This window comes from Dreissena polymorpha, chromosome 1, assembly GCF_020536995.1.
Source record: "Dreissena polymorpha isolate Duluth1 chromosome 1, UMN_Dpol_1.0, whole genome shotgun sequence".
Taxonomy (NCBI): Eukaryota; Metazoa; Mollusca; class Bivalvia; order Myida; family Dreissenidae; genus Dreissena; species Dreissena polymorpha.
The window spans coordinates 59,929,084-59,954,480 of record NC_068355.1 but is presented as its reverse complement, the minus strand read 5'-3'; the positions used below and the strand labels follow the sequence as shown (position 1 = coordinate 59,954,480).

Sequence of the window (25,397 nt, the reverse complement as noted above, 5' to 3'; positions counted from 1 at the left end):
AAGGATGGTTAGCAAAATGCATATAAATTAATGAAAACATGGGCATATTTAAGAATATGCATAATTGAAGTACGAGACTGGTGTATATATAGTAATTTCAAATCTACCAGATTTGAGAGTGTGTTGTAAGTAATTTTTGTTCAGTTTTCCAGATTTACAAGTAATGGCAGCTATTAATTGCATTTAAAGGGACCATCAACCACAAAGAACGAAAAAAGAAAAGTTCTAAAATACCGTATTTTTTTTACAATTATTAGTTTATATTGATTAAAAAATCACGACTGGTATATTACATTACTTAAAAAAAGTTCATATTTTCAGTATATTCAGTAATACAATTTTGCGATGTGAAATCAAAAGTACATCGCGAAAATAGGTGACATAACGATATACACACAATAAATAACGCAAGTAGATTCACTACGCATGCACAATTTGTATTCATGGGTTAACCATGTGACGATTATGATCAATCTACTTGCGTTATTTATAGTTAACTGGTAGTTACCTGGTACCTGTACCCAGTAAAATTTTATTACAGAATATACTGAAAATATGAAAACTTAACAGTTTTTCAAGTAATGTAATATACAGGTCGTGATATTTTTATCAATATAAACTAATAATTGTAAAAAAAACACGGTTATTTTATAACTTTCCTTTTTTTGTCGTTTGTGGTTGACGTTCCCTTGAAATATAGAAAGAGACTCTGACATGCCATTTCATGGCATACTTTATTGAACTGCTGCAGATATTTCATCAGTAAACAAGTCTGTGGACAGCTTACTAACACTTCTTCTGGACAAGTTTAATAAATCATGGTATGAAATTTCTTGAAGTCACCTTTAATCCCAATATCAGCAAAATAACATAACCCAATTGGTCGGTTAAAAAAAATTTATACAATGGAAACACTTAAAAAGCTGTATTACACATAGATATTACACAATACGATAAAAAATAATGATTACATACAAAATATTGTGTAGCATGTGGTGAAAAACATTAGTTTTGCTGTAGTGTGCTGGAGTCTGTTACTCAAATTATATCATGGCTGGTACGAAACCACTGGGCAGTTATTTTCTTAGCAAAAATTTGCTCCGACGGCTTGAGCACCGAATCTGCTCCTAATTGTTAGATGTTTTGCATTAGTTTGTCTATGATGTGGTGGTGGATTAACACTCTGTATTTGGACTGATAAAACCAACTGATGCTATATCCTAGACCTGCATTTTTGAACTTAATACCTTATAATGATACACTGTGCAAAGATTTACATAAAAATCAATCCTGTATAGAAGCAGAAATATTTTCATGGGAATACCTTATGAGTTATGAACTGGTATTTTGTAAAGATGCAAGCTTATGAAAGGTTAATAAAGAGATGCTGTATTACGGGCAATTTTGTAGCTTTCTAACATTTGAATGGGATATGGACACTTAAGAGCTGAATGGACACAATATTTTTTTTATAGTGCATTTATTTCAAACTTGTTTGTCAAATAACACTTCAAGCACTGTGTTTAGAATCTTTTCATGATCTTTAATGTGTTACGCTTTTCAAAATTACTTGTAAAAATCATAAAAACTCACACCACATGTTATACATTTACCTTTTCTAGGTGTTAATTTGGGTATAATAAACTTAATTTACTTTGTTTGTATATGCTGTAAAGGCATTGGTTTATAACCATGTATTTAATTGAACATTGTTGAAGCCTGTGTGAGATTGCTTTTTAACACGAGGACATACAAAAATTGTTGTATGAGTTTTTTTTCTAGATATTCAGAGGGGGGTAATATCATGATAGTCAAGATAGCGAAGGCCATGCTGATACAGGTTTTTTTTATGCCCCCCACTATAGTAGTGGGGGACATATTGTTTTTGCCCTGTCTGTTGGTCTGTCTGTTTGCGCCAACTTTAACATTTTGCAATAACTTTTGCTATATTGAAGATAGCATTTTCATATTTGGCATGCATGTATATATATGTAAATATATGTGGCCCAAATCGCTTATTTTATGAATACCCTGCAATATTGAAGATAGCAACTTGATATTTGGCATGCATGTGTATCTCATGGAGCTGCACATTTTGAGTGGTGAAAGGTCAAGGTCAATGTCATCCTTCAAAGTCAAACCTCATATAGGGGGACATTGTGTTTCACAAACACATCTTGTTTTGGCCTAATATACCCTTTATTACTTTTGTTTAATTTTAAATGACGCTCACTTTTTAGTCATATCAGAAAAAAGGTGATCAGCACTTATTTCTTATTATAATTTCCTTTATATCTCGACTTTACTACCTGCACATTTTCATAATGGAGACGTTATAAGGTCATTCCGCTAAGAAATTTTGAAGCTAGTAAAGGCGAGATATATAGCCAATATTAATATGAAACAAGGCTATTGTCAAGCAATATGGTCCCCTACCGGCTCCACTATTGTCAGAAATTCCACCATTTTCAGATTTTTGTGATTTTTTGACAATTTTTGACGTAGGAAAGAAATGAAATGACATGCATAATGTCCATATTGCAATCTATCCATGTTGCAAGTTTCATGAAAAAATATTAAGAACTTGTAAAATTATCGCAGGATCCAGAAAACCACCATTTTCAGCAGTATTTCTAGTCTTATTTGTTGCCATAGCAACCAAAATTTTTAACGTAGGAACAAAATGATATGACGTGCGTAATGTCCATATTGCCATCTATCAAGTTTCATGAAAAAATATTAAGAACTTTTAAAGTTATCGCAGGATCCAGAAAAGTGTGACAGACAGACTCATAGACAGACACAAACCAGAAGTCCCCTCCGGTGAAACCGGTAGGGGACAATAAACACTAGTAACTTTCTTGGTGATATAGCTGGAAAGTGAGCGGCATTACAAAAATTAATACTAGAGCTTTGTCACAGACTTGACGAATACCCCAACATGCCGCATTGACACAGAATATTTTGCATGTTGTCTTCACAAAAAACAGCGGACACCATGCTCAATGTTTAAAATGCACTAAGTGACCCCATGACCTAGACATCATATTAATACAACATCTTAACAAGTTTGGTGAAGATCGGATGAAAACAACTTGAATTAGAGAGGACACTTAAATTAATACGGACCGACTGACAGACAAGCTCACTCCTATATACCCCCTAAACTTCGTTTGTGGGGGTATAACAAGTACTTATGATATAAAACAGCAAAAAAATACCTGCCTTGGCATCTACGTCTACATCATGGCTATCACATGATTGTCCCCCCTAATATTGTTATCACATAGTCTAACTTCTTGCCATGGTCAGGTTCCATTTCATTGAAAAACATCCTTGGAAAGGAAGGGACACATATCCTCACTTGGCTTATTGAAACTGTACCAGCTAAAACCAAATTTAGTCCCCAGAGTTAAGAGCCCTAGGGTCTTTGGGTCCATTGTTAATGTTTCAGTGGCATTTACGAGTGTGATAATAAATCCATTCTAATTGCATTTCCAGTTTTCAATTCATGAAAATTTGATAAATCACAAATTTAGTTGCTTTATGTCAATACAATATGGAAACAAGGGCTGTTTGTAAAACATGCATGCCCCCCATATGGGCTCTCAGTTGTAGTGACAGCCATTTTGTAAATATGTTTTTTGTCACTGTGACCTTGACCTTTGACCTAGTGACCTGAAAATCAATAGGGGTCATCTGTGATTCATGATCAATGTACCTATGAAGTTTCATGATCCTAGCCATAAGCTTTCTTAAGTTATCATCGGGAAACCATTTTACTATTTCGGGTCACTGTGACCTTGACCTTTGACCTAGTGACCTGAAAATCAATAGGGGTCATCTGCCAGTCATGATCAATGTACCTATCAAGTTTCATGATCCTAGGCATAAGCGTTCTAGAGTTCTCAATGGGAAACCATTTTACTATTTCGGGTCACTGTGACCTTGACCTTTGACCTAGTGACCTGAAAATCAATAGGGGTCATCTGCTAGTCATGAACAATCTACCTATCAAGTTTCATGATTCTAGGCATAAGCGTTCTTGAGTTATCACCCGGAAACCATTTTACTATTTCGGGTCACTGTGACCTTTGACCTAGTGACCTGAAAATCAATAGGGGTCATCTGCTAGTCATGATCAATCTACCTATCAAGTTTTATGATCCTAGGCATAAGCGTTCTTGAATTATCATCCGGAAACCATTTTACTATTTCGGGTCACAGTGAACTTGACCTTTGACCTAGTGACCTCAAAATCAATAGGGGTCATCTGCGAGTCATGATATATGTACCCATGAAGTTTCATGATCCTAGGCACAAGCGTTCTTGAGTTATCATCCGGAAACCATCTGGTGGACCGACCGACCGACATGTGCAAAGCAATATACCCCCTCTTTTTCGAAGGGGGGCATAAAAATTTGTGTTACAAACACACATACTAAGCAACGAATTCAGATCATTGCGCAAAAAATAATCATTTATATGCTCCTCATCAGCACAAGTTTCAATCTTTTCATTCAAAGTATGGATGGCAAAACAAACTTATTAAAGTCAATTATCTTTTTAAAAATTAAATCATTTTTAATGTAGTTTTGATATGACGATCAAAACTTTCAGTTTTCCCTTTCAACTTAATGCCAAGACCTTAGATTGGAAGTATAGCAGACCTGTTTACCCTACCAATTGCTTTCATGAATAATATATAAATTCATGTTTTTTTAATTAACACTGGATAAATTTGTAAAGTTGGATGCATAAATATTTTGTATAATACATATATATTTTTTATGTTTCGTTTCAATAATAAACTTTTCATACACAAAATCTTCAGTGAGCTTGAACACAATAAATTTCACCAAAAACAATGACATACAAACTTTAATAAACACAAATTAATTAATGTAAGGCTTGAACACAGTGTGTTCCACTACGATGAAATTTCCCAAAGTTATTCTGCCATATGATTACACTACCAATGTCCATGGTTAATACTACCATATCCATGGTAACACTGTCAATATATATATCGACACTGCCAATATTATCCATATCCACGGTGACACTTCCATATCCATAGTTATGCTGCCATATCCATGACGACACTGCCAAACCCATGGTTACACTGCCATATCCATGGCTATCTTTGCATAGGGCTTGTATCCTTCCAGTTCAAAATCCTCCACTTTGAAATTGTCAATATCAGACACCTGTCTCTTGATAACCAATTTTGGAAATGGTCTTGGCTGTCTTGTAAGCTGCAATAGACAAGGGAACTTCATCAACACCATTTGCATTTCTATTTTTACTGATGCTAGTCCTAATTGGGTCACATTCACAAAGGCAAATGTATCTGTCTTTCCCCGATCCAGCTAGGCCTAAATTGAAGGGCGCCCTGCCCTCCCGAACCTCCGCCCTGCCCTTCCTAGCTAGGCCCCCCCTGCCCTTAATTTTTTTTTTTTTTTACATATGATGATTAATAATCTCTTATATTACAATACATTGTAATTAATTTATTCCTCATTGTAGACATTATATTTGAAATGTTTAATAATAATGGGAATAATATATTCTAACAATTATTATTAACATATAAATTAACATACAAGAGGAAGCATTCCTGAAACGCCCGTGCGCTCGAAAGTTTGACAAAATACTGCGCGTCCAAAGTGCCCTTTTGACAGAAAAGCCCCCCCTGCCCTTTTCAAATCCTAGCTGGATATATATATATATATATATATATATATATATATATATATATATATAATATATATATATTATATATGTATAAGTGAATCTGGACTAAGATTGTAAGAGTAACCACGTCAAATAACATTACTTATATTATGACGCAAAACGTCAAATTATTATAACAATGAATTTAACAGGGGCTTAAATAAATCCAATAAAAAATTGTTCTTTTTCTAACCTAGCGGAAACAGTGTCCAAATATAACTTATAAAATGGAAATATGATATTTGCTTAATGGCATTTGTCTTGTTGAGCCACGAAAATGGGGCTTAATGCACGTGTAACGTATTGTCCCAGATAAGTAAGTATTGTCCCAGATGAGAAGTCCACGAAGGCTAATCAGGGATGACTCTTTTATTTAACCATTATTTAGTTTAAAGTCTTCTTTTTTTAAATCCAATTTACTCTGGGATGACACTACCCACATGCAATAAGACCTGTTTTCCAAGAGGGCTTGCCATACGTACCTGCTCCTTCAAGGCATCTATGTGGTTCACATAAACATGAGCATCTCCAAGGGTGTGCACGAAATCTCCAGGCTGAAAATACATTCGGAATATATATTAATTGACCAGTTACTTTTTTCAGTATTTGTGCAAAAAACATTATTACCTTTTCCATATCAGTGCCCTTACAGCTTTATGATCAAAAACAATTTGTTCACACAAAATAGTTCTCAAAGTTGATGATTAGCAAAATCCTGATAATAATCCAGGATAAAGCATTTATACGTTTGCTCGCAGACAGCATTCTATTCTTGGATGAATGATTGAAGCAAAGTTGCATACACGACTTCAGCCCAACTTGAGAAACAGCAGTCAGTCAAGGGATATGACCCAAGTGACACTGTAGACAGGTGATGGTTGTTCTCAGGTGATCACTTTTACATGGTTAGTCAGTTGGCAGTATTGCTAGGTTGTTACCCCACCAAGTCAAAAGCTAATTGCTGATAATTTAATATAATCACACAATGTATTTTTATTGAATAAAACATACCCGTATGATTTAAATTCATACCTTATATTGAATTTATGAGTTTATCAACAAAAACATTTTTGTTTTTTAGCTCACCTGAGCGAGAGCTCGAGGTGAGCTATTGTGATCACTCGGCGTCCGGCCGTCCGTCCGTATACAAATTTGTAAACATCTTCTTCTACTAAACCATTGAGCCAATTTCAACTAAATTTCATGTGGAGCATCCCTAGGTCATGGGACAAAAGAATTGTTAAAAAAAATTTGATCACATAACCAAGATGGCCGCCATGAACATATATGGTAACTGAGGAGCTGCGCCATGAGCGCATGATACGCCCGTCGTTCGCCAATGAAGTAGTAAGGTAATAAATAACCCTTTGAATCATTTTTTTACTTCAGTTTATTTGTATTTGAATACATGGTTTATTTTATAAGTACATGAGCATGGAGCGCCGTCTCCTTGACATTCATACCATATCTTTTTTTGAGTATATGTATGCATTTCTTTAGAGGATATGGAGTTGAAGTAAACCTGTTATAGATATTTTGACCAATAATAAAAGAGAAATGTAGATGGGTAAGTGGTAGTGTACAATCGGAATAGAAAAAAGCTCACCTCGTTCAATTTTTCAGGGATACTATTTCAATGGAGCATAATGTATCATCTTGCAACATCAATTTAGATTGAGGTTTGTCCATAGAGCAATTAGAAGAATACACAAGTAATATCTGCAAAAATGTTTGTCAATAATGTTTGTCATAAATGAGATGGTATACTCAAGATTTATTGACTGAGAGAAATCCAGATAGCTTTATGATCTGAGAAGTATGTCTCTAGTGTGCCACATTGGAAGTTGTCAATATTTGTGAATATCAAATCAATAGTGGATCCGTAGTCATTAGTAGGATCAGTTACCACTTGTTTGTAGTCCAGCTGTTGAACCATTAGTTTGTGCAGTCGGTTTTTGTCTGGTGTTTCTTTATTCCAATCAATGTTGAAATCACCCATCACTACTACTTTTGAATCTTTGATGTGTTTTTTGTGAATAGATAAAAGTAGCTCGCAAAGTTGTTTTGACGAACAAAGTCCCATAACTCTGGAACGACAATTCAGAATTCCGTCAAAAACGAAAGGGGATCAGGGTTTATCAATATTAAAATTGTGTTGAAATTTGAAAAAAATCCATCGAAGGATATTTGAGCTACAGTAGGACATTCAATGAAATCACGAAATTTTGACGAACAAAGTCCCATAACTCTGGAACGACAATTCAGAATTCCGTCAAAAACGAAAGGGGATCAGGGTTTATCAATATTAAGATTGTGTTAAAATTTGAAGAAAATCTGTCAAAGGATATTTGACGTAGCGTACGACATTAACAGACGGACGGACGGACGGACAGACGGACGGACAGACGCGGGGTATACCATAATACGTCCCGTCATAGACGGGCGTATAAAAACCTTAAAAAATCTTCTTGTCAGAAACCGCTCATCAGATTTTCAAAAAATTTCACAGGGATGACCTTTGAGGGCTCCCCTGAAAAAGTTGTTCAAAGAAATTTGATTCGTCAAAAAACATGGCCGCAGGAGCTCGTTGAACTTTGCATGTTTATTCGTTTTTGCCTATTTTGTGAAAACTTTCAAAAATCTTCCACATTTTTTGTCCAATCCTTTCCAAATTTGCACAGTGTCTTTATATCAATGAGGACACAAACCCTACAAAAAATGAGCATTATTGGTCCATGAAGTACAGAATTACCTCCCCTTGAATTGAGAAAATGGTGTTTATGCAATAAAGTCCAAATTTTTCATCCAATTCTTTCCAAACTTGTAAGGATTTAGCATGGTTCAAACAAGGGAAACAACTACGGTTTATGCATGTTCTTTTTATTACAGATTTGCCTCCCTTTAATTCATTCAAAATCTCATTTTACAGCAGAGATTCCAAATCTGACCTGTAAATGAGCCCCATATTTACTGCTGGTGCTATGTTACCTTTTCCCATTTGATCATTCTTAAGTATTGGTCTTGTAATGCTGCTACTGCTACTGCTACTACTACTACTACTACTACTACTACTACTACTACTACTACTACTACTACTACTACTACTACTACTACTACTACCACCACTACTACTACTACTACTACTACTACTACTACTACTACTACTACTACGACTACTACTACTACTACTACTACTACTACTTCTACTAGTACTACTACCACCACCACCACCACCACGTCTACTATTACTACTTCTACTACTACTGCCACTACTACTACTACTTTTACCACTATTACTACTACTACTACTACTACTACCACTACACTACTACTACTACTACTACTACTACTACTACTACTACTACTACTTCTACTACTACTACTACTACTACTTCTACTACTACTACTACTACCTACAACTTCTATTACTACTACTACTACTACTACTACTACTACTACTACTACTACTACTACTACTACTACTACTACTACACCACCACACACCACCACCACCACCACCACCACCACCACCACCACCACCACCACCACCACCACCACCACCACCACCATTCACAGTGACAAAAAACGTATTCACACAATGGCTGCTACTACAACTTATAGCCCATATAGGGGGGCATGCATGTTTTACAAACAGCCCTTGTTTCTATGGGATTTTAACCACAACTGTTCATGTTTATCTCCGACACATATTTTTAGGTCACCTGTCATGAAGTGACACAGTGAGCTTATGTGATCGTGTGATGTCCGGCGTCCGTTGTGCGTGCCTGCGTGTGTCCGTGCGTCCGTCCGTCAACAATTTGTTTGTGTAGACAGTAGAGGTCACAGTTTGCATCCAATCTTGATGAAATTTGGTCAGAATGTTTATCTTGATGAAATCCGGTTTGGGATTGTATTTGGGTCATCTGGGGTCAAAAACAAGGTCACTAGGTCAAATAATAGAACAACCTTCTGTAGACAATAGAGGTCACAGTTTTCATCCAATCTTTATGAAATTTGGTCAGAATGTTTATCTTGATGAAATCTGGGTTGGGATTTTATTTGGGTCATCTGGGGTCAAAAACTAGGTCACTAGGTCAAATAATAGAAAAACCTTGTGTAGACATTAGAGATCACAGTTTTCATCCAACCTTTATGAAATTTGGTCAGAATTCTTGATGAAATTTGGGTGGGATTGTATTTGGGTCATCTGGGGTAAAAATCAAGGTCAAATAAATAGAAAAACCTTGTGTTGAAAATAGAGGTCACAGTTTTCATCCAATATTTATGAACTGTGGTCAGAATGTTTATCTTGATGAAATCTGGATTGGGATTGTATTTGGGTCATCTAGAGTCAGGAACTAGGTCACTAGGTCAAATCATAGAAAAACATTGTGTAGACAATAGAGGTCATAGTTTTCATCTGATCTTAATGAGTCAGGTGAGCGATTCAGGGCCATCATGGCCCTCTTGTTCATGCATCTTGTTCATTCAGTAAACACAACGGTTTGTATAACAATTACTGGACGATTATTTTGCATAATGATGGAAACATGTGATTGACATCACGTTCAAATTGCTGTTATAAACCGAAAGAACAGCATAACAGTATCATTCTTGCTACATGTATAAAGATCTACTGATTTTGTCACGCACAAATGCTATGGCATTATGACCAGATCATGTCAAAATAAGAGACAACGCAGATTTATTTGAGAGTACTTGAAGAGCAAGGCTCATTTGTAAAACTTGTTAAGAATTGAAAGGGAGGAAATAAAAAGGAAGGTTGAGAAATTCCACCCCTGATTTGTGTACGCACCTTTAGGCCGGTCACATGGGCAATCATGTACGTGAGCAGGGAGTAGCTGGCGATGTTGAACGGTACACCCAGGCCCTGCAAGCAACAAATGTGATCAGCAAACTGCAGCACAATCCAAAGTCTCCAGAAATTTCAAGAGGGCTGTTTTTTGTTTTTTATTTATGTAAAATAGGGAGGGGGAATTTCAAGTGTATTTTTATTGCAGCTTCAATAAGCCGAATAGTGTAGTTTTATCAGTCATGTATAGCCTATGTTACAGTAGTCAGTCATTTACGGTCTGTGTTCCAGTTACCAGCCATTTATGGTCTGTGTTCCAGTTATCAGCCATTTATAGCCTGTGTTCTAGTTATCAGTCATCTATAGTTTGTGTTTCAGTTATCAGTCATTTTAAGTCTGTGCTCCGATTATAAGTTGTTTTTAGCCCGTGTTCTAGTTATCAGTCACTTATAGTCTGTATTCAAATTCAAATTATCATTCATTTATAATTTGTGTTCCCCTTAATAATCATTTATAGCCTGTGTTCCAGTTATCAGTTATTTGTAGTCTTGTTCCAATTATCATTCATTTTTAGCTCGGCTGTTTTTGGAGAAAACCCGAGGTATTGTCATAGCCAGCTCGACGTGTCATGTCCGGCGTCCGCGTAATGCTAAAACCTTAACATTTTGTCAAGGTTTTGAACATTGGCTCTAAAATCAAAGTGCTTCGACCTACAACTTTGAAACTTCATATGTAGCTGCACCTTGATGAGTTCAACACGCCACACCCATATTTGGGTCACTAGGTCAAAGGTCTCTGTGACCTCTGAAAAAAGAAAAAAATTCTGACAAGCTTTCATTTCTTAAACAAGAGCTGTCACCATAGGATGACTTGTGCCCCCTATAAACGCTTGGTAGAAGTTATGAGCTTTTTTTGAAACCTAAATGCAGATTTCGAAACCTAAACGCGGACCCCGAGTTCAAGGTCAAGGTCACAGTGTTCAAAATTTGTGTGCGTATGGAAAGGCCTTGTCCATATACACATGCATGCCAAATATGAATTGCTATCTGAAGCGACATAGAAGTTATGAGCATCAGAGCTTACTCTGTCATTCGCCAAATTAGCTGATGGCTACAAATTGACCTATTTGGCTAAAGAAAATTCTATTTGGCTACACATTTTTCTTCATTAAAACTTAAAATTAGCAAAAAATAGAAGAATTTTGCCATAGCAAGGCGCATTTGGCTAAAGAAATTCTCGAGCCAGGGGAAGCCCTGAGCATTTTTTAAAAAATATAAACGCACTGTGAGACGGACGGACAGTTCGATCACTTTATGCCCTCCTTCAGGGGCATAAAAATGTCTTAGAATATCAAAATAAATCAGAAAGACACATAAACTAGAGTGCGGACACCATGCTAAATCCTTGAAATGCACTAAGTGACCCTGTGACCTAGTTTTTGACCCGGCATGACCCATATTCGAACTTAACCTAGATATTGTCTTGATACAACTTTTGACTAAGTTTGGTAAAGATCAGATGAAAACTACTTCAATTAGAGAGCGGACACCATGCTAAATCCTTGAAACGCAGTTAGTGACCCCGTGACCTAGTTTTGGACCCGGCGTGACCCATATTTGAACTTGACCTAGATATTGTCTTGATACAACGTCTGACCAAGTTTGGTAAAGATCAGATGAAAACTACTTCAATTAGAGAGCGGATACCATGCTAAATCCTTGAAATGCACTAAGTGACCTAGTTTTTGACCCGGCATGACCCATATTCGAACTTGACCTAGATATTGTCAAGATACAACTTCTGACCAAGTTTGGTAAAGATCGGATGAAAACTATTTGAATTAGAGAGCTGACACAAAAAGTGTGACAGACAGACTGACGGACTATGCGAAAACTATATACCCCCTTTTCTTAGAAAGGGGGCATAAAAATGCACCCGCAGCCGAGCGTGGCACCTGTTATGCGGTGCTCTTGTTAGTCTGTGTTATAGTTAACAGTAATTTATAGTTTGTGCTCCAGCTATCAGATTTTTAATGTCCGTGCTCCAGTTATCAGTCTTTTAAAGTCCAGCTATAAGTCGTTAATAATCTTGTTCCAATTAACAACCTTATTACCCAGTGTTCTAGTTATAAATCATTTATAGTCTTTTTTGTATTAATCAGCCATTATTATGCTGTGTTCCAGTTATCAGTTGTTTCTAGCCAGTGTTACAGTTATCAGTCATCTATAGTCTGTGTTCTAGTTATCAGTCATTAACATTCTGTGTTCCAGTTATTTTTCATTTATAGTCTGTGTTCCAGTAATCAGTCATTCATATTCTGTGTTCCAGTTATCAGTCATGTATAGTCTGTGTTTGATTAATCAGTCATAAATAATCTGTGTTCAAGTGATCAGTCATTTATAGTCTTGTGTTCCAGTTATCAGTCATTTATAGTCTGTGTTCCAGTTATTAGTCATTTATAGTCTGTGTTCCAGTTATCATTTAATTAAAGCCTGTGTTCCAGTAATCATTCATTCAGCTTGTGTTCAAGTTGTATTTAATTTATAGGCTGTGTTCCAAGTGAAAGTCATTTATAGTCCGTGTTCTAGTTTTAATAGTTAATTTATAGTCTATGTTCCAGCTATCAGTCATTAAAAGTCTGTGTTCCAGTTATCAGGCATTAATATCCAGTGTTCTACTTATCATTTGTTTATAGTCTGTGTTCCAGATATAAGCCATGTATAGACTGTGTTCTAGTTATCAGTCGTTCATAGCCTGTGCTCCCTTTATCATTCATTTACAGTCTAGTTCCAGTTATGATTGATTGAAATAGTCTGTGCTCCATTTACCGGTATTATTTTTTTCTAGTCTGTGTTTGAGTTATCAGTCATTTATAGTCTTTGTTCCAGTTATCAGTTATCTTTAGTCTGTGTTCCAGTCATCAGTCAGTGAATAAATAACAAGAGATTGCCAAGCAATATTGTCCCCTACCGGTGAAACTCCACCATTGTCAGGTTTTTTTTTGTTACCATAGCAAACCAAAATTCTTGACGTAGGAACAAAATGAAATGACGTGCATAATCTCCATATTGCCATCTTCATGTATCCATGTTTCAAGTTTCATGAAAAAAATATGACGAACTTTTAAAGTTATCACAGGATCCAGAAAAGTGTGACAGACTTACTGACAGACAGTCAGACTGACGGAGCGCAAACCATAAGTCCCCTCCGGTTTCACCGATAGGCAACAATAAATGAATGATAATGCTGCAAGAAGTGAATGTTACTGCACGTGTGTATGGAACTATCGGCTTTGAGTGATTAAACACACTGTTAATAAACAAATTTGACATGGATTTAACAAGAATTAAATAAATCTTTTGTTGTTGAATTGTTCGCATTAATTCTGTTACTCATTTTCTTAACCAATTGTGAATCTGTCATCGGATGACAGTAGTATTAATTTAATTCATACCACTTGACATTATACATATTCATAATACCTTTAAAACAAATTTTCTTAAAGTAAAATTCATTTTAATTATTAAATACTTACCTGTTATCTCTAGCTTACCCCTTTCCAAGGGAGTTATTTCATCCGGAAAATATTCAAGCGCTGGGAATCGTCCACCTCTATAAGAATCCAAATCAGGTTAAACATAGTACAATGCAACCTAACAGGAAATCAAGAACCACAACTCATCTTTCCTTTACGCAAACATAAAAAGGCGATGAGCGGGGTGGGAGGTGGGACTTAACGATAACAGGTAAGTATTTAATAATTAAAATGAATTTTACTTTAAGAAAATTTGTTTTAATATCATAAATACGTTACCTGTTATCTCTAGCTGATTTTGCAGCTGCGGCGGGAAGGTTCGCATATTTTTTCCCATCACAGCAGAACCCATATAGAGGGTTTACAGCCAGAGATAGTAGAATCACGTCCTCTTATAATCTTTGTTAGTACAGTATAGTACTTAATTCTCGGAAGGCACCAGTGTACTTAGGCCATAGAAGAAACTACAGTTTGAGCCACTACAAGAGGACCCAACTTATACAAATAGTCTTGTTGGCACTCAAGAGAACGAAGATAAAAAGAGGAGAAGGTGGTCCGATTCCTCCAGAAAGCAGCTTGAAGCACTTCAGAAAGTGGGGTCTGATTAATATAAGCCCACGAAGCCAAAAGAGCTCTTAATTCATGCGGTCTTATCTTAAACAGGGATAAATCCCTCGATGAAAGAGAAGAATAAGCTTTCCTTATAGTCGAGGCTATCCAACGAGAAATAGAAGCCGCAGACACATCGCCCCCCCCTTTTAATGGAATGAAAAGTCTCTTGCGAGAACCTCGAATAGACTTTACCTTTTTAAGGTAGAACTTCAAAACCCTGACCGGGCAAAGGAGTCTATCATCATCTTCATGTCCACAAGTTCTAGATAGACTTGGAACTTTGAAGGGTTTGGAAGCCATAGAGGGGAGTTGATTTTTAGCAAGGAATCCTGACTGACATAACAATGTAACGGAACCATCAGAAGAGTCAAAACGAAGATGACTATCCTCGATAGAAAGAGCATGAATTTCACTTCTCCGTTTGGCTGAAGCCATAGTAAGAAGGAAAACGGTCTTCCATGTTAGGAATTGTAATGAAGCCTGATCAAGAGGTTCATAGGGAGCCTTAATAAGCTACCTAGCACACAAGCTCAATCCCATTTAGGAGCAAGTGTACGAGATACAGGACGACTAAGTTCCATAGCTCGAACAAGTTCTGAAATAGCTGGATCAGCACAGACTTGTGAAGACTTAGTTAAAGCCAATGTATGCGAAATCATAGATCTGTATCCTTTGATGGAACTAAGAGAAAGTTTCTTATCATCAAAAAGATAAATGAGAAAATCTGCTATTCGTCTAGCAGAGGGATTGAGGGGATTAATTTTCCCTCGAAAACACCAATTGGAGAAGAGTTTCCAACGAGCATCATAGACTGCTCTGGTGGATTTTCTCCTTGCCGTAGCAACGAGGGTTGAAGCCCTGACAGAAAAACATTTCTTCTGCAAAGATTGCCTGATAACGGCCAGACGTGTAAGTGGAACATTTTTGGGTCCGCATGTAGTCTGCCGCTTTGAGACAGAAGATCTGACCTGTGAGGAAGATTCCTGGGATAATCGTACAGGAGACTGAGAAGATCGTTGAACCAAGATCTTCTGGGCCACCAAGGGGCAATCAGGAGTATCCTGCAAGAGCTCACCCTGATTTTCCCCAATATTTGGGGAATTAGAATGGGTGAGGGATAGGCGTAAGGGTCCAGTTGGTCCCACGCGAACGAAAGCGCGTCGATTGCCCACGCTGCTGGATCGTAAACTGGACTCACATACAGAGGAAGTCTGTGATTGTGTCTGGTTGCAAATAGATCGACCAGGGGATCGACCAGGGGATAACCGAACTTGAAAAAGATCTGGTTGGTCACTTCTTGATGAAGTGTCCACTCCGATGGAAGTAACTGGTGTTTGCGAGACAAACCATCCGCCAGGGCATTGAGGCGACCTGGTATATATTTTGCCAGCAGATGAATGTTGAGTTTTTTGCAAAGAACAAGTAATTTTCTGGTTTCCAGATACAGGGATTGAGAATGTGTTCCCCCCTGTGCCTGGATGTAAGCCACCACAGATGTGTTGTCTGTTGACACCATCACACAAGAGTCTCGAAGATGTGATTGGAAATGAGATACAGCTAGAAATACTGCTCGCATTTCTAGATTGTTGATATGTAGGTGAGATTCCTGATGAGACCACAACCCTGAAATTATCAGACTGAGAGGTTCCAGGTGAGCACCCCACCCTTCCTTGCTCGCATCCGTTATTAGATATAATGACGGTTGCGGAGGAAGAAGGGGTACTCCTGCCAACAGAGTCTCCTCGTCTAGCCACCACTGAAGATGAGACCTTAAGGAGGGAAGGATTGGAATCTGTGTTAATAGATTGCCTGGAGACCATTTCCAACAAGCTGAGAGATAGTGCTGAAGAGGACGTAGGAAGAGACGTCCCAACTGCACAAAGTCTGCTACTGAGCTCAGGATACCGTTGAGAGAGAGGAATTCTTGAGCTGTTATATGAGATTGGGACAAAACCCAGTTGACCTTCATCAGAAGGTCTGATATACGTTGAATAGACACTCTGACCCGATTGATGTGGGTCAAGAAATTCATTCCCACAAACGTCAAGTCCTGTGAAGGAATGAGGTCTGATTTGTCTGCATTGAGAAGGAGCCCTAACGAGAGGAGTTCCTTCCAAGAGAATTCTAGGTTGAACAGAAGCAATTGACGATCGAGCTGGTGTAAGAGCCAGTCGTCGAAATACTGAAGAAGAATAATCCCGTGAACTCTGAGGTGTGATCCGACTGCCCACATTAGTTTGGTAAAAACTCGTGGGGCTGTCGCCAACCCGAAAGGCATAGACCGGAACTGGTAGACTTGGCCTTGAAAGGCGAATCGCAAGTACTTCTGGTAGTTGGGATGTATAGGAACATGGAAGTAAGCATCTTCCAGATCCAAAGACACCCCCCCAGTGCAGGGGTTTGATGGATTCCCGTATGAAAGAAGGAGTCTCCATTTTGAAAGTTGGTTTGAGGAGATACATGTTGAACACTTTTAAATCTATTACTGGTCTCCAGGAACCATTTTTCTTTTGAACAAGAAAAAGACGACTGTAAAATCCTGGAGAATAAGGATCTTGAACCCTTTCTACCGCCTGTTTTTCCAAGAGCCCGAGAATGGACTCTGGAATATGTGGATGCCGAGATACCAGCTCTATAGGGACGCGAGAAAGTGGAGGCCTTTTTTCGAATTGTAAAGTCAGACCTTTTGTCACAAGAGAATGAACCCATGCGTCTGAAGTAATTTGAAGCCATCGATTTGAGAAGTGGAAAAGTCTGGCCCCGACTGGTATTTCCGGCATCGGAGGTTGTGGCGGTAGAAAGGGAAGGGACCTAGGGCTGATAAGCAGGAGGTGCACCCCTGCCGGTAGAAGGTTTGAAATTCCTCTGTCCCGGCTTGGGTTTGCCCTTTTTCCCAGAATCTTTATTAGAAGACTTGTGTGACAAAGAAGGTCTGTTATAGGAAGACTGCCTATTAGGACCTGACCGTGGATTAAAAGAAGGCTTTTTAGAGAAAAGGTTATTTCTCCTAGCCGTCTTGAATGCTGGAACTGCTGGTGGCCTAGAAGCAGGATGCTTAAAGACCCCTTGGCGTTGTCCAGAGTTGTTTCTAGCTAAAGAAGCATGAAGTTGGTCATCCTTGTCAGCTGTGATTGCTTCTTGTATCCTTCCACCAAAAAGGAACCCTGATGTGAGAGGAGCTGTTCTGAGCGAGTTCATACCAGGTTCCAACAGAAAATCTTTAGGTAAAGAAGTAAGGATAAGATCTCTACGAATCCTTAGCATCTCAGACATTGAAGAAGCAGAAGTGTGAGATAAGGCCAGTGTGGTCCGTGAGAGATGAATTAACAAATCACTGAGTTCCTCCGGAACAGATTCCGACCAATCACACACCATTTGTAAAATTGTCGCTAGCATAAAGTCAATTTGGTTAGTCAAACCTAATGATCTACGTTCCCTCATTTCCCAAGTTTCCAACATTGAAAACGGAACAGAAACTGAATTGGAACCACTTGGCATTACAAGAGATAGCTTGCTAATGTCCGGATCTGGAACCGGAAGTTTTGAAAAATCCAACCCAGATGTTGCATGTTGTACAGGAGGTTTGTAACTTTTACTACCTTCCTGGTGTTTTGGATCAGCTAGTTCCTTAGGAATTTTCCATGTTTCTCCTCGTTTTGGAATAGTCTTAATAGCTGATTCCAATGATTGAAGAACAGATAGAACAGTAGAACCAATGGGAAGTCGCGGGTCAGGACGAGCCGTCGACTTAATAACCCTGTTGGGATCAAATGTACGAAAAAGTTGTTCTGTCACAGAAATCGTCGCATTTGAAGACAGTTCAGCAGGTCTTGGACAGTAATCTTCACCAAGAGTACGAAACATCAGTTCATAGATCTGACCAATCGGAGCTAAATATTGATCCGTCTCAACATTAGATTCTGCATCTGAATCAGCCTCACTCTCTACAACACCAGCGGTTTGTATAGAATCAGCAGGAACAGAAGTGAGAATATCTTGTACCGGATTGTAATTTACTGGTAACAGCGAATGATCATCCCCGACGTCAGTAAACTGATAATGTAAACCGGAAGATGGTAAATTATCAGCATTGACCGGTACAAAATGTCCCGCCGAATTCTGTATCCATAGTGTATCAGGATTCGACAGGGTAGCTGTAGGTATTACACGTCTAGATACGGTAGATGATACCCGTGGTGTTGACACTGACGCCGTAGTAGTGAGATGAGCTCCTGAAGATGCAATACGTATGGTGGTCAACGTTGGAACCGACACATTTGGCATGGAAACATGCGATTCCATAACGGAATATGATGGTGAACGACTATACGAATGGTAAGTCCGATGCTGTCTACGTGAACGTTGCCGACGTCCTCGTTTCCTGCAATGTCGAGATCTGGATCGGCTGCGCTGTCGAGATGTGGATCGGCTGCGATGAGATCGAGATTTTTTGGAATACCGTCTCCGTGAGTGACGACGTGATCGCTTATGAGCGCAGCGACGATAATAACTGCTCGACGAAGAAGAGCGTGTCCGATGTCCACTCCTTGATGAAGACGATGTATTCGACGACGAATCGGATGTAGAAGAATAAGCCGATGATGAAGACCGAGTTCTTCTTGACCGGCGATTGGTGTTATCGGTGGCAGGCCTAACTGATGACTGTTGACTGGTGACCAGACCGGACCGGTGATCAATGACCGGACCGGTGACATGACCGGTGACCGGACCGGCCGGTCATATTATGACCGGTTACGTCACCGGACAAAGACCGTAGAATGGCGGCTGCCATTTGGTCTGACATTGATCCAGTCGTTCCATGATCAATGTCGCCGGTATGCATGGTGTGAGTCATAAGATCTGATGATGATCAACTGACAACAACACCATCTTGCCCGGTACCCAGTGACTGACAAAACCGCTGGTCATCCTTGACCAGTGGAGTCACCGGGTAATCAACGTCGGATGGAGGTTCGTTGCGTTTGCGGCTGATCGACGTCCTCCGGCGACCTGCTTTTGTCCATACGTCGTAAGCCCACAAATCGCAAACCGCACATTTGTTATTAAATGTGCAACCGGTACATGCCAAGCAAGTATCGTGGGAATCCCACCTTGCTTTGATATGACCACAAGAACCTCTATCCTGTAAGTTCATTCTGAAATAAAAGAAACAGAAAGAACCTACAAAAGACAAATTAATGATTATAAATTCAAATAAAAAGTTAAACCACAAAATGTAAACACAAAGAACGCTGTCCAATTGACCTCAATTACTTATTGGGGAATAGGCACGAATTCCTCGTGGTTCACGTGCTCATGACGTCATGTACATGAGCGACGATGCAAACAAAGAAACCCAGCAAAAGCAGAAATATGACAATTACTGCAACAAAAAGTATAGAAATATAAACCGAATGATACAAATAAAAGATAAATAAACTTTATCCTTTTAAACTCCGACAAAAACACAGTGAAAAGAACACATAAGTCCTGAGCCTAAAATAGGCGTGCACATGGTTTTATCCGGAAAGGAAAGATGAGTTGTGGTTCTTGATTTCCTGTTAGGTTGCATTGTACTATGTTTAACCTGATTTGGATTCTTATAGAGGTGGACGATTCCCAGCGCTTGAATATTTTCCGGATGAAATAACTCCCTTGGAAAGGGGTAAGCTAGAGATAACAGGTAACGTATTTATGATATTAAAATATATACATGTACATGTGTCCTTCATCTTTCTGACTAAGATCAGTAAAACAAAATATTGGTGAATACAAGTCCATGGACCATTTGCTTTCTTTATGGAAAACACGTGTCTTATATGGACTGTGCATGCCAAACAATGAGGTTTGACTTCAATGGCCACATTGCTAACAGCTAACGAGGTTGCAGTGTGCTGTAGCACTTAATCAATTGTAATTTTATGTTGACACTTTGACAATTGATTAAATCTGAAACATTATTGGTTATCAATTATCATTGTAAAATATATAACAAACAAGGGCTGTTTGTAAAGCATGCATGCCCCACATGTGAGCTGTCAGTTGTAGTGGCAACCATTGTGTAAATACGTTTTTTGGTACTGTGACCTTTGACCTAGTGACTTGAAAATCAATAGGGGTCATCTGCGAGTCATGATCAATGTACCTATGAAGTTTCATGATCCTAGGCGTAAGCTTTCTAGAGTTATCATCCGGAAACCATTTTACTGTGTCAACTCACAGTGACCTTGACCTTTGACCTAGTGACCTAAAAGTCAATAGGGGTCATCTGCCAGTCATGATCAATGTACCTATGAAGTTTCATAATTCTAGGCGTAAGCGCTCTTGAGTTATCATCCGGAAACCATTTTTCTAAGTCGAGTCACAGTGACCTTGACCTTTGACCTAGTGACCTGAAAATCAATAGGGGTCATCTGCCAGTCATGATCAATGTACCTATGAAGCTTCATGATCCTATGCATAAGTGTTCTTGAGTTATCATCTGGAAACCATTTTACTATTTCGGGTCACTGTGACCTTGACCTTTGACCTAGTGACCTGAAAATCAATAGGGGTCATCTGCGAGTCATGATCAATGTGCCTATGAAGTTTCATGATCCTAGGCATAAGCGTTCTCGAGTTATCATCCGGAAACCATTTTACTATGTTGGATCACCGTGACCTTTGACCTAGTGACCTGAAAATCAATAGGGGTCATCTGGGAGTCATGATCAATGTACCTATGAAGTTTCATGATCCTAGGCATAAGCGTTCTTGAGTTATTATCCAGAAACCATTTTACTATTTCAGGTCACTGTGACCTTGACCTTTAACCTAGTGACCTGAAAATCAATAGGGGTCATCTGCGTGTCATGATCACTGTACCTATTAAATTTCATGATCCTAGGCATAAGCGTGCTTGAGATATCATCCGGAAACCATTTTACTATTTCGGGTCACCGTGACCTTGACCTTTGACCTAGTGACCTCGAAATCAAAAGGGGTCATCTGCGAGTCATGATCAATGTACCTATGAAGTTTCATGATCCTAGGCCTAAGCGTTCTTGAGTTATCATCCTGAAACCCTCTGGTGGACGGACGGACATACAGACCTTCATGTGCAAAACAATATACCCCCTCTTCTTTGAAGGGGGGCATAAATATCAATAATGTTCAAAATGTGAATATATTCTGGATTATAAATAACTTTGATAGTTTGGCTTTATACATATACACTTTGGGGCTTCCTGTCAGGTCACTATTTTGTCATAGGGCCCTCAGTGGTTTCTTTTTTTGAAGTATTTAAGTCAGACAGTGTTCACTTACAGGCTATAAGAGCATGGCCACATGTATACTAGTTAATAGAACAGAACACACAGTTATGTTGAAAAAATGAAGGCAGAAACACTCTTACCATATCTGCTGAACGCTGATACATTTGGCACGAGAGCTCCCCATTGCACACATAAAACTGAACAAACGAATGACAGGGTGGCAATGCCATCTTCTCCAAATCTGTAAATATATGTGCTGCACTGGTAAATCTGGGTTTAATGCGTATGCGTTGAATTTTGTCCCAGAATAGCCTTAGTTATCTGCACAGGCTAATCATGGATGACACTTTCCGCAGATATTTGGTTTAGGTTGAGAAGGGACTTCCTGTAAACAAGAACTCCGTGGTCGGAGACAGATGCCCCCCTTCTCCCCCCCCCCCCCCCCTCAAAACAGGGCCTTGACACTGATTTTTTTTTAAAATCAAACGGTGCCCAATTTAACACTTTATGTCATAGTGACCTCAACCTTTGAACTAGTGACTGATATTTCAATAGGGGCCATCATTCTACTGTCCAAGGCCAATGCACAAGTATCAAGCAAATTGGTCATTTCATTGACGAGTTATCGATTGGAAATGATTTCACACTAAATGTAAAAGTGACTTTGACCTTTAACCTAAAGACCCCAAGTTCATCTAGCGGTCATCTAATGGCAAAGCAGTGCCCCAGATAAGCTGCGTATCTGCGTCTTTCACCCTATTAAAATGTTTTAAAACGCAATGATATACAATATCATGCGTATTGAAAACGCAACCAATTTGACTTTTACGCAAATTCGTCAAATTTGATGCGTACGATGCAATAGTTTCCATCGAAAATGCTTTGCTCGATTTCGGAATTTTCTCTTAACTTTGGAATTATTTTCATAACACGGCGACGCTTTCATTCAGCAAGCGCATGGATAACGGGGCAGTCAAAATTATGACCAAATAATTGACGAAGACATACATGCGTTTTCAATCTGACATAATTCGTTGCTCATTGTGCATGTATATGTAAAGCGTCTGTACTTTCAGTTTCTATTAGAATGCGAAATCAAAATGTTTAAAAGAGGTTGAAAAACGTCCGCGAGTGTTGCGCCAAAATATCAGTCGATTGCATTTTTTTTCGAACCAGAAAGCAAGAGCCAATAAGTGCAGAATAATTTGTGCTATTATTTTTTTTTTTAAGTTTAAAGTTTATATTAAGGACAGTTTCAAGGATAAAAGATGTTATGAAACTTCATTTTATTAAAGTTAATTATGATATTTTACAGTTTTATTGTATCAAAACAAGTATGCAGCTTCAACAAAAGTAAAGCAGCAATGATTTTAAGGTATGCATTTTTATAAATCATTTCACCCTATTTCAAGAATGAAATCACCCTATTTTTTTAAATTGATGGGTGAAAACCCTATTTCCCAAATAATTATCTGGGGCATTGGGCAAAGGCCAATGCACATGGGCAGTATCAAGCCAATTAATTGGTCAATTCTTACACAAGTTTTTGATCGGAAACAAACTGGTCTAACGACAGATGACAGATTTCTGACACTCAGCAAAACAATTTTCCCCCTCTTCTTGAAAAGAGAAAAAAAATCAAGGAAAGGGTCACCCTTGATAAGCCTGAGAAGATTGCACAGGCTTATATGTGACACACTTTAGGCACATGCAAAGCATCAAGTACCATTTTTCCAGCATAAGGCTAAATAATTTAGAACAACCTGCAGAGAACAGGCAAAGTATGAAATTATTAAAAAATGAATGTATTTATATTTTAATTTGAGGAACTGTTTAACCCATTTGACTTCAGTCGGACTCCAACATACTGCCCTTATCACAAAAAATTATTTCAGGAAAAAACATTACTTTCAAATTCAGTAACAAGGTTGAAATTGACTGGCAAACTGATTTGATAGAGAACAGGATGTTTAACTCATCTAAGATCACCCAGAAAGTGTGAGAAGGTTATGTGCCCACTTTAATAAGGCATAAAATCCTAGCAAACAAAAGATCAAACTTTCTAACCCATAGGATTCCAAGCAGACATAATAATCCTGCGATCATCTGGGTTGTTTCTTATTTTATCAATGACCTCCTTCAGTTGATCCACTCCTTGCCCAGTGTAATCGGCGTGCATATCTTTATACTCTGCACCAAAGTGACGCCACTGGAAGCCATACACTGGCCCAAGGTCACCTGAAAGAAATTGAGCTGTGTTCTGTGAAAACTGTTGAGTAGTGTTGTCCTAGATCAGCCTATTAAGTCCTAAAAAGGAAGTCTCATCTAAATGAAAAGATCCTCTAAACATATTTTTTCTGTCCCTGATTAGCCTGCGCAGACTGCCCAGGCTAATCTTGGACCATACTCTACACACATGCTTTTAGCCCAGTTTTCCCATAAAACTTAAATTTATTAACCCATTTATGTCTAGTGGACTCTCCCATCCTTCTAAATTGGATCAATTTATTTCCAAAATTAGGGATGTCTAGTATATTTATTTCTATATTTAGGATATTACTTACTGAAATTCCTTTAAGCGAACAGCGTAGACCCAGATGAGACGCCGCATCATGCATCGTCTCATCTGGGTATACGCTGTTTGCAAAGTCCTTTTTTCAGGACGCTAGGCATAAATGGGTTAATATTCTCAGTTCCATTCAAATAAACTTTGTATTTTTTATAAGTTTATAAATAACAATCTATTGTTAGTTACACTTGTATTCATACTTAAATTTATATAAATAACTGACCTGATCATTCAATATCCCGCCCAACAAATGACACCAGACTCAACAAAAAAAAGTACCCGTTGATTTCCCCAGAACTCATTACACCACTATCAGAGTAATTGATTGTTACATATATAAGTGATTAAATTGTCATTTAGTAAAAATTAGCAGGCATGTTAATATGTGCAACTTTTGTTTTGTTTTCAGGCATAGATTACGGGGTAATGCCAGTTTTCTCAGGGGAAATGGTATGTAGAACTAATAAGTTAATAAATCACTGAAAAGAAGGTGCAGTTTTAATGGGAAATCATGGACTGTAAGAAAAAAGATCGCTGGAAACAAAAACTTTCTTATGTGACATTTCCTAAGTCTAACAACACTTGAATTTAAGTTTGTTTCAAGTTTTAATCTGATTCATTCTCCACGATTTATTTACACCACTTGTTTACTTCAGTTCAAATACCAATATAAGCTGAAATTTCTTGCTGACAATACTATTTAGGGCATCTCCATAAACAGGTGTTTTTCAGCACTGCCTGCGCCTCCGGAAAATGGAGGCATTCCCAAAGCAAACGGACCCGATCCCAAACCGAATTTTTTTTCCCCCAATTTCCAAAAAAATAAAATAATAAATAAATAAAAAAATAAATATTTTTTTAGAAAGAAGTGTCTTTTGA

At 38.2% G+C, this 25,397-nt stretch overlaps 1 protein-coding gene across 3 annotated transcripts in view; it reads right to left on the bottom strand.

Annotated features, from left to right (window-relative positions):
• Positions 1-4,774: 4,774 nt before the first annotated feature.
• LOC127831017 (thymidylate synthase-like) overlaps positions 4,775-25,397 on the bottom strand; it is a 117,485-nt gene continuing 96,862 nt past the window's right edge. For all 3 annotated transcript variants that reach the window (XM_052356001.1, XM_052355995.1, XM_052356005.1), the window contains 5 exons: positions 24,017-24,187; positions 22,090-22,190; positions 10,553-10,627; positions 6,219-6,290; positions 4,775-5,258 (listed from right to left, as the gene is read on the bottom strand). In XM_052356001.1, coding sequence (XP_052211961.1) covers positions 5,121-5,258; positions 6,219-6,290; positions 10,553-10,627; positions 22,090-22,190; positions 24,017-24,187 — 557 coding nt within the window. In that variant the 3' untranslated portion in view covers positions 4,775-5,120. The remainder of the gene's footprint in view (positions 5,259-6,218; positions 6,291-10,552; positions 10,628-22,089; positions 22,191-24,016; positions 24,188-25,397) is intronic.